This window comes from Pteropus medius, unplaced genomic scaffold, assembly GCF_902729225.1.
Source record: "Pteropus medius unplaced genomic scaffold, Ma_sr-lr_union100, whole genome shotgun sequence".
Lineage (NCBI taxonomy): Eukaryota > Metazoa > Chordata > Mammalia > Chiroptera > Pteropodidae > Pteropus > Pteropus medius.
Window position 1 is genome coordinate 13,549,619 of NW_024340699.1, and position 14,677 is coordinate 13,564,295.

Sequence of the window (14,677 nt, forward strand, 5' to 3'; positions counted from 1 at the left end):
CGGGGGACAGGATGCGGATGCCGGGGGGACTTCCTGTGCCGGCCCCCGCCGCCCCCGCCCCGGCCCGGCCGCTGCCCGCGCGGACGCAGGCCGGCCGGACGCACGCTCGGGCGGGCGGGCGAGCGAACGGGGACCCCCGCCCGGCGGCGCCGCCCGCCCCCCGCCCGCGGCCCGCGGGCTCTGGGCACCTGTGGCCGCCGGCGGACCCTGGCCGGACCCGGGCTGCCCCGGGCTGAGCCGAAACCGGCGTCGCCTGGCCCCTGCTGACCTCAGCCCGGACCACCCTGCCTGGTCCGCCCCGGAGCCCGCGGTGCCCGCGAGGGTCCCGCCTGGCCAGCTCTGAGCCCAGCGCTGGATCCGGGCTCTGCCCCCTCCCCGCCCCAGCGTCCGACACCAACTTCTGCTCTTGAAGTCAGCTCTATCCCTTCTTTTGGCCCAGGGCGACCTGGGCAGCCCTGACAGCTCAGACCCTCCCGAGTGCCCAGAAAGACGCCCGGGGGGCCCAGAGCCTCCCCACCTCTTTCTAGATGCAGGCGCCTCAGGAAGGAGCTGGCTGAAGGCTCTGGCCTTCACCTTCCAGCCACTGCTGACCACACCTGCTCTAGTGCAGAGCCGCAGGAGCAGGAAATGCTGCACCAGGTGAGGCTCGGCGGGCAGGAGGGCTGGGCAGATCGGGGCGCTTCTCTTAAGAGGTTTTGGCCTGGGCGCTGACAGGCTAGAGAAACGTGGAGTCATCCTATTAGAGGAGAAGGGAGGACTGGATGTGGGGCCACCTCCGAAAGGGCCCGGGGAGACCCTCCAGACCTTAAGAGCACCTGGGCACAGGGCCAGGCGGGCAGCTGCCCGTGTCTATGGGCTGTGGTACCCTGGAAGCCTGCCCTGCCATGGAGCTGAGCTGGCACCTGGACACACGTGGCCTGGAACCTGTGGCCTGCTGGTGGCCTGGGAAGGCTGGGCGAACCCCCGGTCTGGGAGGCAGAAGACCATGGAGAGAATAGACTTGTCAGTGCTCTCAACAGGACAGGGGGACACGAAATGGATGAATCTCTCTCCTTTCTGCAGACTCCCCCGATGTCCCTCTGGGACTCCAGCTCCCTGTCCTGGTGAGGGTCTGATTTCGCACAGTGTCTCAACGAGGAGCAGCTGCAGGGCCCTAGGCTGGGGCTGACTGGGGCGGGGCGGGGGGGGGCTTGCGAAAGTCAGGAGGGAAGGCAGGGGGGTGGGCCCGGGGCTGAGCCTCCAGGCTGTCCTCGCCCCTCCCTGGCCCAGCTGCGGGCTGCACTGTGCTCCTCTCCAGTAGGGGTAGAGCTGCTTGCTCTGGGTGCCCGAGGCAAATTTGGGGGTTCTGTGGCAGTCAGTGCCATGGGTGGGGGCTCACAGCCCTGCTGCCCATCTCAACAGCCTCCTTCCTACCTCTCAGCACAGCCGGCTCCCCGGAATCTTGGTCTGACCACCAGGATGGCGCTGGGGCCAGCGACCGAGACCTTCGTGCTAGAGCTGCGGTGTCTTGAAGATGGAGGCCCAGGGCCTGACACCATCTCAGGTGAGGGGCTGGGGGGCCTCCGACCTCCTAAATCAGGAGGTAGTCCTCAGGCCCCTGACGAGCATCCTTCAGCAGAGCCTCGGGCCTGCCGTGGCTGAGAGAGGGGCCTGAGGAGCGGGAAGCAGCCTGCTGTCTGGGAGGACACCCTCCTGGCCGTTTTGGCTGTGGAGGGCAGGCGGCGCCAGCTCAGGACCAGCTCAGGGTTTTGTGAGGTGGCTCTGCAGGCTGTGGTCTGACTGGGAAGGGACACCAGGCAGTGCAGACAATCTCAGCCTGTGTCCCAGACACTGGGTATATGCTGGCTGGGACCTGCTGCTGTTTCCACAGCAGTCAGGTGGCCGCCACCTGTCTCTGGCTCTGGACCGAAGTTCACAGGTGGAATTCGGTGGCTGAGGGGCTCTCTCCCTCTCTGCCCCTCAGGCCTCATTCATTGCCCCACAGCCTCTGACCTTATCCACTTTTTTCTTGATCTCCACTTCCATCCATCTTTCTCCCCCTTCGCCTAGAGGCAAATGTGACCCTGTAGAACCTTGCAAGGCTCCTTCTCCCTCTGGGACCCGCTCCGGGCAAACCCTCTACTGTGGCTGCGTTTCTGGGAGCTGATCCCACCCTGTGCCTTGAGTACGCTGAGTGCGAGGCTGGTGCAGGTTGACAGAGCATTAAAAGGACCAAGGGTATTGCAGGGGTCAGATGGGGACATGTGGACTGAATGAGAACTCTTTTGGCTTAATTATTTAACTGACAAAGATCTTGTGAGGGTGCACACATCAGATGACACTTCACTATACATTTACTAAAACATCGTCGTTAAAAAATGCTGACGTTGCTCCTGCAAGAAGTCAGGAACGGCCATGCAGACACTGAGGACTCACACAGAGGGGGCGTGTGGCCCTGCCACTCCCAGAGGTGGCGGGAGAAGGGCGTCTACAAGACCTCGGGTCTGCCAGGGGACGGGTGTTCACGGCAGTCTTCACTCACCACTCGCGTAATCCCAGTGGGGTCAGCATATATGAAGAACGCATTCACTGATCCAGTAACTGAAGCAAAGGCTATTAGGAATAGTTTTCTAAAAGGAAATTATTTCCATATAGATATCCCTTGGTTTTATTAAATCGATATAGTGGGAAAGTGGCCAGAAAGGAAAATTGTATAGATCAGGCCTCTGCTTTCTGTTAGGAAATTGAAAATATGATGCTGTAGGAGGAAGAGATGTTGAAATCAGACTTGGGAATGGAGAAAGCCTCTTCGGCGTTTCTGCGACCCCAGCCATCAGGCTCAAAGCGAGCAACTGCGTGTGGATGTTGCGTAGAAGGTGAACGTGACAAGGGAGAGGCTCCCGTTCACCAGGGCTTACTCTGCACTCGCACAATTCTGGGGCTGTGTGTTCGTCCCTGAAAAGGATTCACCTCCTTTGACAGATGGGGAAGCTCAGGTTCCCAGAGGTTAAGTAATCGGCCAGTCACCATGTTACCTTGGGTCTGAGAATTAGTCCTTTCCACGCTAGAATAACTATCTCAAACACTTCCAGTGTTTAGGCCATTTCAGATGGAGCTAGTTGTATCCTCAGCATCTCCAAACTGTTAATGTGCAAACTAATTCCTAACCCATGGGGAGATGGATTTTTTAGGCATCTACCAGGTTCTAGGGGATGTACCAGGACCTTTTCTGCTTCACTCATGAAGCTGGCGGGGTGGATATTGTTAAGCTATTTACAGACAAGCGGGGCTCTGAGGCTGCAGGAGGTTGGACAGCTGCTGACTGGCAGTTAGGACCAGAGTAGAGTCCTCTGAACTAAGGACCTCCCAAGAGAAACCGCGCGTTTTCTCTGGCACTTTGGTGACTTTTAGCCACCGCTTGTGCTGACACTTCCAGGCGGTGTTACAGAGATTCTTTATTCTTTACGGAGAAGGTGAGTTTCATTTATGTCAGGTGTGACCCTAACTGACGTCAGAGTGGGCTTGCGGGCTTGTGGCTTGAAATGGCTGGTTCACAGATTCCCACTGGATGGTAATTAGGCACAGGGGACTTCTCAGGGAATGGTGTTGGATAGCCTGGGCACCCACGTTGGTGTCGCTATCAAGATCTAAGCATGGACCTGTGTGGGGAGAGGCCCAGAGGAGGCCCAGGGAGCTGGGGTCCAGAGTGACATGACCAGCAGTACTTCGGACACATTTCTAAGCCAACCCCACACCTCTGGGCATTTCGATTTCTGCCATGCTGCCGTTGTCACTTGATCAAGTACTTTCGAGTCCCTGCTGAGAGCTCGGTCGTATATCCCAGCATGGCCGTACATGGGGCAGGGGAAGGGGGGCGGTCCTTGGGGTCTAGACCGGAGAGCGGCCTGTAGATCTTTCTCTCCTGGCTTCCTGCCATTTCCACTACAGGTGGCAGTGGTGGGAGTGAGAGTCAGGAGGAAGAAGAGGCTCAGGACAGGAGCAACAGCCCCTCACGGCCAGCAGTCTCAGCCCCGATGGAGGCCAGTGAGATCGCTGAGGAAGCCCGGCCGGAACAGCAGGAGTCGCCACTGCGACGGTTAGAACTGCAGCCGGAGCTGCAGCAGCAGCAGCAGCAGCCACAAAACCAGCGAGCAGGACATGCGCCAGAATCGCAGCAGCAAGATGAGCAAGAACAGCTGCCTCATCAACAGCAGGAACCACAGGCAAAACACCAACCGCTGCAACAGCAGCCGCCGAAGCCACAACCGCCGCTGGCGCAACAGCAGGGACCGTCGCGAGAGCGGCACGTGCAAGGGCCACAGCTGTCGCAGCGACAGCAGGAACAGCAGCAGCGGCAGCAGGATGGGCAACAGCAGGAACCACAGGGAAAACCGCAGTCAGTGCAGCACGAGCAACTGAAACCACAGCTGCAGCTGCTGCAACAGCAGGGAGCGTCACAAGCACAAGTGCAAGGTCAACAGCTGTTGCGGCAGCAGCTGGAACAGTTACAACCACAGCAGCTGCTACAGCAGCAGCAGTTGCGACAGCAGAAAATGTTACTACAGCAGGAACAGTTGCAGCAGGAGCAGCAAAAGCAAGAACAGTTGCAGCAGCAGCAGTTACAGCAGCAGCGGGAACAATTGCAGCAGCAGCAGTTACAGCAGCAGCAGGAACAATTGCAGCAGCAGCAGTTACAGCAGCAGCAGGAACAGTTGCAGCAGCAGCAGCTGTTGCAGCAGCAGCAGGAACAGTTACAGCAGCAGCAGCTGTTGCTACAGCACCAGCAACAACAGTTACAGCATCAGCTGTTGCAACAACAGTTGCAGCAGCAGCAGCTGTTGCAGCAGCAACGACAACAGTTACAGCAGCAGCAGCTGCAGCCCCGGCCCCTGGAGCCAGAGGAGGAGGAAGAGGTGGAGCTGGAGCTCATGCCGGTGGACCTGGGGTCGGAGCAGGAACTCGAGCAGCAGCGGCAGGAGCTGGAGCGGCAGCAGGAGCTGGAGAGACAACAGGAACAGCGGCAGCTGCAGCTCAAACTGCAGGAGCAGCTGCAGCAGCTGGAGCAGCAGCTGGAGCAGCAGCAGCAGCAGCTGGAAGAGCAGCAGGAGGTGCAGCTGGAGCTGACCCCCGTGGAGCTGGGGGCCCAGCAGCAGGAGGTGCAGCTGGAGCTGACCCCCGTGCAGCCGGAGCTGCAGCTGGAGCTGGTGCCCGCCGCAGGGGGCGCCGGGGCTTCGGGACCAGGGGCTCCAGCCGCGGTCGTGGTGGCCCCCCCGGGCTACGTGGTGCTGCAGGAGCTCATGGTGCTGCCGGCCGTGGCCCCACCAGCCGTGGTGCCCATCTCGGGCCCCGCGGGCAGCGCAGCTCTGACGCCGGCCCGGCAGCGGCGACGGCGGCGCGCCCGGGACCGGCCGACCATCTGCGGGGAGTGCGGCAAGGGCTTCAGCCGCAGCACGGACCTGGTGCGGCACCAGGCCACGCACACGGGCGAGCGGCCGCACCGCTGCGGGGAGTGCGGCAAGGGCTTCTCGCAGCACTCGAACCTGGTGACGCACCAGCGCATCCACACGGGCGAGAAGCCGTACGCCTGCTCCTACTGCGCCAAGCGCTTCAGCGAGAGCTCGGCGCTCGTGCAGCACCAGCGCACGCACACGGGCGAGCGGCCCTACGCGTGCGGCGACTGCGGCAAGCGCTTCAGCGTCTCCTCCAACCTGCTGCGCCACCGGCGCACGCACTCGGGCGAGCGGCCCTACGTCTGCGAGGACTGCGGCGAGCGCTTCCGCCACAAGGTGCAGATCCGCCGCCACGAGCGCCAGCTGCACGGCGCCGGCCGCTCCCGGGGCCTGGGTCTGCTCCGCGGAACGCGCTCGGCCGCCGGCGCGCAGCCGCGCCCCGAGCAGGCGCCCGGCGACAAGGCTCCGTGACCCGCGGAGGACCGAGGCTGGGAAGGGGGCCAGCTCCGCCCGATCGCCCGATCGCCGGCGGAGTAGGACAGACTCGCCCTCAGAAACACTCCTGGAGCGAAAAGCCGGTGTGGCTGAAACAGCACAGATGTCGCGCAGCAGTTCGCACAACGCATGGCGCAGATCGCTTAGAGGGCACCGATTGGTGAGAGGTCTGCCAGCGCGCCGCCCCCTCTGGAAAACTGGATTTCCTAGACGTGAGAGCCACAGAAGAAAACTTCCGACGACAGATGGGACAGTTGGTGACATTGGACACGGATCAAACAGTAACCAGGGAATCTAATATACCTGGTAAAATGCACACGAAAAGGATTTGATCCCGTTGAAAATTCTTTTAAGGAAAAAAAAAATGGGGAAAAAAGGCAACTTATCTGCACTGTGTAGAAAACTCATGGAGGCATTAAATTGTCCTCGATGGCATTTGCCCTGAAAATACTTTCTCGAATGAAAATTCGTCAGGGTAGATATAATCCTGATTAAAATGTTCGTGTTCATAAACACAGGGTTAGCGTCCACTGGGTCAAGGTGCAAATGCCAGGAAGTCCTGCTGTGGGCCAAAGGTTAAACCTTTCCCCTCCCCAGGGTCAGCCAGGGTCCCAAGCGCGGGAGGCAGGCTCTAGACCTCTGCGGCCACGATGCCATGCTGCCGCATCTCCCCCCACTCCCCTCACGTTCTCCTGAATGGGAAGCCTGTGGCTGAAGCAGAGGGCATTCTGAGGCTGCTGTCCAAGGTCCCAGGGAGTGGTTCCCCCTGGAAAGAGCTCCGGGATACTCCCCTCTTTCCCAGCGATCCTGCAGCTCTCGGCTTCTAGGGCGCTTGCCCTGCAACCGAGGCTGTAGGGTGGGGGCCTTGAGACCCGAGGGCGGGGTTCTCCTGGGCTGGGCTATGCAGGGGGCTGGCCTGAGCAGCGCTGTCTCATTGCTAGGGGTCAGAGAGAGAACGTTGGATGCCAGGGTTGGAGACATCAGAAACGCTCTTTACATTTACAGTTTAGAAAATCATCCGGGGCTTGCCGATGTCTGTGGGAAGGCAGGACAGTGGAGGAGGCCGCCCACCACCTCTGCCCCCCACACGCTTCCCGCTCCTGATGCCCCACATGTGTCTTCGCTCTTCCTCCCCGCTTCTCCTTTACTAACACAGCCGGCCACATTTTCCCAGTGTGTTGGTAAGTGAGAAACAAAAAATGAAAAATAAACTTAAATGAAGAAATGCATTGTCCTGTCTTTTCACCTCTGAATCCCGTGGGGCTTCGTGTCTATGGGACATTTTCCTGGTTGCTCTAGAAGCCAGGAACTTAGTACTCGGGTCCATTCCCAGGGCTCCTTACCCAGACCCTGCTGGCCTGAGGCCCTTGGCTGGGGGACGGGCTTATGCAGTGAAACCCACGTGGCAGGGATGGGGGACCAGGGCGTAAACGCTTGAGGGGGCCGGTTTGGGCATCTCCTCAGGACAAGCTTTGAATCAGTCCAGTCCACATGTAGAGTGGAATGCTGGGATGGCGGTGAGTGTGCGGTTGTTGGATGGCCACCTGGAGGGGAGTCATGAGGCCCTAGGCCCCTCCCGGTCCTGAGAGTCCTTCGTTCTAAGACTCAACCAGCCAAATGCTCTCAGATCCCTTTTTGCCATCTGCGTATCCCTCCGTTGTCCAGCTTTTGCTTCCAATAGCCCACAGCCGCAACTCTTTTTTGCTGGAGGCCCTGGGGCCGCCGAAGCCCCTTGACCCACTTGTGCGGAGAAATGGATGTGCCTGAGAGCGCGCCCCCCTGTGGTGGCCCTTACCCCGTGAGAGACAGGTACGGAAGGAGGCTGCAAGCCAAGCTCTCCGGCTTCTAGCCAGGAGCGTGGAGGTGTGGCTCACGCCCCGGCATTCGCTGTGGGATTTCATCGAGGCATCTCTGCAGGAATTTGCTTGCGGCTGCACCCTTACTTTGCTTCTCCTTTCTCGTCCACTCCCCTTACTCCGACACCCCTGGGAGCACGGCCGTAGTAAATCACTCGCGCGAATCCTGGTTTTGAGGTCTGCTCAGGCGCCTGCCCTGAGACCGATGGTGTTGACAGTGGTCCTAGGGGGTGGAGTCTAAAGGGGGGATTCTGGACTTGGATCACAGGCCCGTTGGAGCAAAAGTGTCCCCCCTGTGGATGCTGACCGCTGGCTGCTGCGCCGATGGACAGGACGGGATGCCAAGCGGCAGGGGGCGCCCCGGCTCATGCGGTGTCGCGAGCACGTGAGACGTGGGAGAAATGGTTATTGTGAGGACGGTGGAGCTTGCCGGTTTCGCTGAGCACAGTTTATACCATGACGAGGGAGGATGGGAGCTTCAGGTCCACAGTTACCAACTTAAGGCACAGAGAGACAGTCAGAGGCCTCTGTGAAATAGGGACTCTGATTTCCTTCCACCAAGGGCTGACTCCGGCGGACCAGGCTCAGGGCTTGAGGCAAGAGCATAGGCCAGGACTGGCGATGTCCAGGCAATGTGCTTGAGAACTGAGACCCCACATTCCGCCAACGCTCTGAGCCCACAGAAGTGGCTCGATTTCTCTCGCTAAAAATGCCAGCTGCGCCCCGCACCAGCACCTGTCTGAAGGCCGTGCAGAGGTCTCACTGAGGCAGATGCCTTTCAGAACACTTGCCCTGCTTAAGGTCTGCTCCGCGTCTCTCCTGGCCACTAGTCCTATAACAAGGGCCGAGGTCCAGCTGGCCTGACTGGGGAAGTGCTGGCTCTGCCGAGGGAGGGAAGGGATTGTTAGCCAAAGGAGCTGCAGGCCTGGCTAATACACACCGGCCGGCAGGACCCTGGAGAGCGTGCCCGGGAGGGGCCGGGGAGGGGCCCTGGAGGGAGAGAGGCCGGGAGTGGGTGGGATAGTAGGCTGGAGAGGGAGGCTTTTTGGTCTGGGGGTGCTCCTCTATGTCCCACCAGGAATGCCCCTGCAGTGGCACCTGGAGTCATCCTAATGCTCTGCAGTGAATGAGCAGACATCACCAGGACTGTGTCAGCAGAGCATAGAGGAAGTTATCCGAGGTCCGGAGAAAACAGATGTGTTTTACTCCGAAGAACCAGTTGTTGACCATGCTCTTGGGAGAGCCCAGAGGATGCTCCTTCCGCTAAGAGATAGGGATGAGCCGGCGAGCGGGCACCGGCCTCATCCAGGAGCCCGGTGGGGCTGTTCTCAGACCAGGGCTGACGCTGGGGGTGCTTTTGTGGAACTGGATTCCTTCGTGTCGACAGGGGTGGCGGGGTCCTGGAGTGGCAGTGGCCGGATGCAGCACTTAACCGCAAGGGTAGGGTGGGCATAATCACTGAAATGGGCAGGAAGGTTGGGGTGGTAACCGGGTCTAGGTGCTGGGTGCCACACTACGGTGTTCCCAGGGCCACCATGGATGGGCAGCCAACTAGGGCATTGCTTGACTTATATATCGGAAAAAAACAGCCCAGTGTCAGCTTCCCCAGTGGTGAGTCTTCGTTTCCTCCTCAGTTCCTACTTCTGAGCCAGTCTCGAGCCCGAGCCCACACATCACAAGAGAAGCTGGGTCCCCTGGGGGTGGGCTGTATGAAGCCACCGTTCACGGTATTTGTATGCAATGTGATCTCTTCGGTCCCTCCCCAGATCGTCCGGAGCCAGTTCCCTGAGTCGCCCTCCACCGGGGAGATGGGGGTCCCCAGATCTTCTCATCACGATGCTGACCCCTCAGGGGCAAAAGTCTGAGTCACGCCATCAGACAAGCCCCCAGACCAGCAGAGGTGCTGAAGGCCAAGGGATCGAGAATGATGGGCAGATGAGGAGCCTTGGCTGGGGCCTCAGGGCCAACACAGGAGCAGGGCTGAGGGGTCCCACCGGCGTGGGATTCGTGTGGGACATGGCAGACGTGGGTGGGGCCAGGCGTAGCCTGGGCACCTCTCCTTGGATGGGCCCTTTTACTGATGCGTGCCCCCCTTCAGGCCTGGCTTCCCACAGCAGCACCGGCAGCTCTTCCGTACTCTCAGAGAATGGGAAGTGGCTCTGGGGAGTGTGGGAGTGTGGTGACCTGTTCCCCCCGTCAGGTCGGGACAAGTCTGAGGTGCCCCTGACCCTCCCACCTAACCACAAATCTGGGCAGCAGGAAAAGGAATAGCCACCGTCCAGCATGACCCCCTCCAGGGACACTTGCTCCCCTACACTTTTATCTAGAATAAATGTCACGAGTCGATCCCTGGTGGGGGACATGGGGTGGCCTGGTCCAGCAGCTGGACAGCCCACCCACCTACCCTAGCCAGAGACCCTAGGGCTCCTGCCTGCCGCCCTCACTGCAACTTCCCTGGTCCTGAGCCTCAATCCGTGTGGCCCAGAAGCCATGATCAGCTCCTTACCCACTCACAGCTCCCAGGGCTAAAGTCCAGTTTGGCTTCTGGCATCAGGAATGAGGGAATTCCGTTTGCAGAGACACATGACACCCCGTCACCCAAGCCCTTGAGGGGAAATTAGAAGGAGACGGGGCTGGACGGAGGGGAGGCAGAGCCAGCCAGGGGAGACCTGGGTTGGCACTGAAACCCCAGAGCCTGAAGGCCGGGCATGTGGGCGGGGCCAGGAGAGGCCTCCCAACTCCATGCCCCCCACCTTCCCAGCACTGCAGGAACAGCTCCTCGGGGGTGTGACACGTGTGGCTGCTGGACACCGGCAGTTTTGGGTGGGATGCAGATGCAAGGTCAAATAACATCCGTTGGGTCACATGGTGTCATTGCCATTGTTATGTGGATCACAAAGTTATTGCCATTCGAGTTATATTTTCACTGTTTTTTTCCCCCCTAGCATTTCCAAGTTTTACTGTCACGTGGGCTCCAGGATCTTGCAGCATCCTCCGATCCCCGGAACTTCTCTACCTGTGGAAGCAGCTCTAGAACTCTCCATGCATCCTCCTGACCCAGGCAGGGGGCCACCTCGCCTGGAGCCACATGGGCACCGGCGGCTTGGGGCCAAGCAAGGGCCACAAGGGAATGTGCCTGGCCTCCTCCTGACTCACTGATGAACTGAGGGATGGAGAAGGAATAGTCCAGGACCAACACCATCCACATGGCGCCTTCACGCAAATTTTAAAACGTGTCCGTCTTCCCAGTGGGCACGGCCCACCTGGAGGCTTTGCAGGACGAGGCGGGCTCCCTCGCCAACCCCCGCCTCCTCCCTGCGTTTCAGCCACATCGAGCGGTTCTTCGACTTGAGTCAACCTTCGCCGCCTTCGCTCCGACGTCCTCACTTGTTGCGTGGGGGGGAAGCTCTGCTTCTCGATGCTGGTCTCCTGCGCCCGCCCTTCCCTGCCGCCATCGGGTCCTGCTGGGCGATGAGAAAGGAAACCGTCCAGACAAGAGCGTTAAGAAAGGAGTTTTACTCGGGAAGTTTGGTAAAGGAGTCTTGACCTCAAACGGCTGGCTCATCGAGTGAAAAAAAATAAAAGATGCAGTGGGAATTTTATCAAAAACCCACAGTTACCAAGAATAGAATTAAACATTCATCTAATGATCATATCTGCAAGGTTTTGCAAAAAAAAAAAAAAAAATGTAGGGATAAAGTTGTTTTTGTGAGGAAGCCAGGGAAGGACTTCAGGTTTTATCTATTTTAGGGACTAGTGCCAGACAGAGGGACCCAGGCGTGAAGTCCCTCCCGCCCCTCTGTGATGTGTTAGTCACAGTAGTGGCAGTAGGGCAGGCTGTCATTCCGCTTTCTTAGCCACTAGATACATATCTCTTTGGGCGGACTGACCCTTGGGTTATATTTGCGCCACATCGGGGGGCTGGCTAGCTAAGCCCAGAATTCTCCAGTAAAATGGTGAATCTCCAGGGAATGAGATAAAGTCGAACCTATAAAACACCTATATTATTGGTCCACCTCCTAAGGAGGCCTCTGACCGGAGGGCAGCGACACCTTGGTCCGTGTAAACTGTTGCTTAGGTGGACTGACAATTACTTACCGCCTAACTCAATCCTGACACACCTCCCAAATTCACCTGGGGAAGTTATTTGAAAACACTTCCATAAAAATAAGATGTAAGGAATCGAATGGTCTCCCCAAAAGTCATATACTTTTGCATTAATACAAGATTCATGTCACTGTTATATATCTATAAACGGTTTTGCCAGCTGCCTCGTTTCTGCTCCGCCCTCTGGTGGATGCTGGTGGCGAGGGGGCCGTCAGCCCACCCATGGCAGTGATGATGATCATGAAGCCCATTCTGTGTGTTAGCCTTCCTGTGGCTCTCCAGCAGGGTCACAGGGACGTGGGAGGTACGGGGCCTCTGGGTGCATGTGGGATTCTGTGAGGTTCAGGACGTACACGCTTCGGGCCAGCTGTTCCTCTGCCCAGGACGACCTGCAGGTGTGTGCCACCTTCGGGGACTGGTCCCCTGGCAAGACAGGGCTCACTCCTACTAAGCTCTCAGCTGTCTCCTCCTGTAGGATGCCCTCCTGGGCTGTCACACTGGGAGCTGGCAGGGAACCTGGCACAGAGGGCCGAGGACCGATGTCCCCACACAGCCCCGATGCGCCCAGCGTGCTGAGAGAGCGGAAGTGCCACCGTTAAAGGGAACCAGAGCTAGGCAGTAGTTAAAGTGGTAAGAACAGATTTTATTCAGGACCTAAAGTTAAAGTGGTAAAAACAGATTTTATTCAGGACCTAATGCAAAGTTAAAGTGGTAAAAACAGATTTTATTCAGGACCTAATGCAATCGGGGAAAAGAGACCTCAGAATAGAACCGGACCCAATTCTGAATACAGCAAGGACAAGTGGGGACTCATAGCCTAGGAGCGTGGGACGGGGGGGAGTCGGTGGACGGAAAACTACTAAGAGGAGAGAACCAGCAGTGGGGGATGGGTTCTGGTCAAACGGCCCCGACAGGATTCTTGCTGAAGGCAGGCTGGGCGATCGGACACCACCTGGGGGATAGTGGGGTGAGCATTTCAGTCTGAAGGTGATCAGATATCCAGATAAACTGACTTGATAAACTGACTTGACAGGATTTTTGCTAAAAGTGGGTGATGCCAAGATAGTCACGGGGGCCCAGAAGTGGAGGCTTACTTGATATGAGGCTCAGACTACGAGTTTGGTCAAGGAGAGAATCTGTCATCCCCCACGCATGCCTCCTTTGTCCGCAGCCCAGACCCCGCCCCTGCTTGGTCCTTTCTGCCTCATTGCAGAGGCCTGGACTTGACCCTCTGTCCCTGTTTGGTGGACGCTTCTGTCATCTCTGTCTGCAGCTTCTTTCTGCTCTCCGGCAGCCCTGGCCTCGCCTTCTCCCCAGCCTGCACTGCTGGGCGGGAGGCTCGGAGGGCTGGGGGGCGGGGCAGGCTTGGGCAAGGAGGGGCATGGGTTGGTCGAGGAGGTGCAAGGGTGATGGGCAGAGTCCTTCACAGCGGTGTGAAGGTTCACAGAACAGAGCGTGTTCCCAAGGGGTTCGATTCCCAAAAAATAGCAATTCTGTCCCCTTGTGCTATGGGCTGAATGTTTGTGTCCCCCTCAAAGCCCTATGTTGAAATCCTATCCCCCACCGGCATGGTATTAGGAGGTGGGGCTTCTGGGAGGTGATTAGGTCCTGAGGGTGGAGCCCTCAAGAATGGGATTAGTGCCCTTATAAAAGGACCCCAGGGAGCTCCCTAATCCTTTCCACTGAAGAAGGACACAGCGAAAGGTGCCAGCTGTGAGCTAGGAAGCGGTCCACACCAGACGCCGAATCCACCTACACCTTGGACTTCCTAGCCTCTAGAGCTGAGAGATAAAGGTCCCTAGTTTAAGCTGCCCTGGCTATGCTATCTTTGTGACAATAGCCTGAATGGACTGACACTTCATCATCTCGAAGCCTTGTCACTTTCCACCTGGGGTACCTCAACAGCCTTTGGACAGCTCCCTGCCATGCACCTGGACCCCTGCAATCTTGGCGAATCATGACTCACCCCTGCCTGATGCCTCTGGTAACTGCTGCCATGGGGCCCCCTGTAAGGCTCCAGCCACCGGATGGCCCCGTCCCCGCAGGCCTACCCCAAGCTCCCCACCTCCAGGCTTGGCTGAAATGCCACCTGTCCCGTGAAAGTGTAGGGTCTTCCTCATCTCTGCTTCTCTCAGCCCCTGGCCCACGCCTCTCGGTTTGCACCTTCCAGTAAGGGCTCCCCCTCCTCTGGGTATGGAGGCCCTGCATCCTTCACTGCTGTCTCACCCCAGGCCAGCCCAGGCGGCATGGTGCAGATGCTCAAGCTAGCCTTGTGGCTGAGAGGAGCTCCTGCTCCCCCATCCGCTACCCAGCCTACTGCTGCCAACCCCTCCCAGCGCCCTTAAGGGAGAAGAGCTCCTGGCAGGCCAGTCGCTGGTTGGACTGAGCAGCAGTGTCCAGTTGGGGGCTTTGTTTTTCTTGTTCTTGCTGCTTCTCGCTGTCTTAGGGTGCACAGACCCTGGCATACACTGCCAGCCACCTCTCTCCTCTCTCTCTCTGCTTGCAAGCAGCTGGGTAGAGGGTGGACCAGCCCGATGCAGGGCTGCCCTCGGTCCCCCTCTCCCGAGCTGCCTTATGTTGGCAGAGGCCTCGAGTGGGGCTGGGTCCCTTCCTTTGATGTTCCTGTGTTTCCAGCGCATCAGCTGCCCCTGGAAGAGGCAGGCGATTGGCAGAACTCGGGTGTCTAGATCCCAGCGCATCACATCCCAAAACATCAGCCCCCCTCTCGATTCCCGTGATTCATCCTCTAGAAGACTGACCCGTTGACATTTATAATTGTTATCATAGGGC

The 14,677-nt window shown here is 58.6% G+C and overlaps 1 protein-coding gene across 3 annotated transcripts; it reads left to right on the top strand.

Annotated features, from left to right (window-relative positions):
• The first annotated feature begins 268 nt into the window (after window positions 1–268).
• Window positions 269–6,034, top strand: ZNF853 (zinc finger protein 853). 3 transcript variants are annotated; one of them, XM_039879909.1, is made up of 3 exons: window positions 269–639; window positions 1,402–1,543; window positions 3,928–6,034. In XM_039879909.1, exons 1-3 carry the CDS (start codon window positions 628–630, stop codon window positions 5,898–5,900), a joined length of 2,127 nt encoding a protein of 708 aa, XP_039735843.1. In that variant the 5' UTR covers window positions 269–627; the 3' UTR covers window positions 5,901–6,034. The 3 variants fall into 3 exon arrangements, with proteins under 3 accessions (XP_039735843.1, XP_039735855.1, XP_039735848.1); XM_039879921.1 differs by having other exon boundaries at window positions 1,421–1,543; XM_039879914.1 differs by having other exon boundaries at window positions 1,426–1,543.
• The last annotated feature ends 8,643 nt before the right edge of the window (window positions 6,035–14,677 follow it).

What these genes read in the sequence shown, in the direction of transcription:
- ZNF853 (XM_039879909.1), top strand. An exon ending in AGGGCCTGACACCATCTCAG is followed by an intron (nt 1,544 to 3,927) that starts GTGAGGGGCTGG and finishes TTTCCACTACAG; the next exon opens with GTGGCAGTGGTGGGAGTGAG.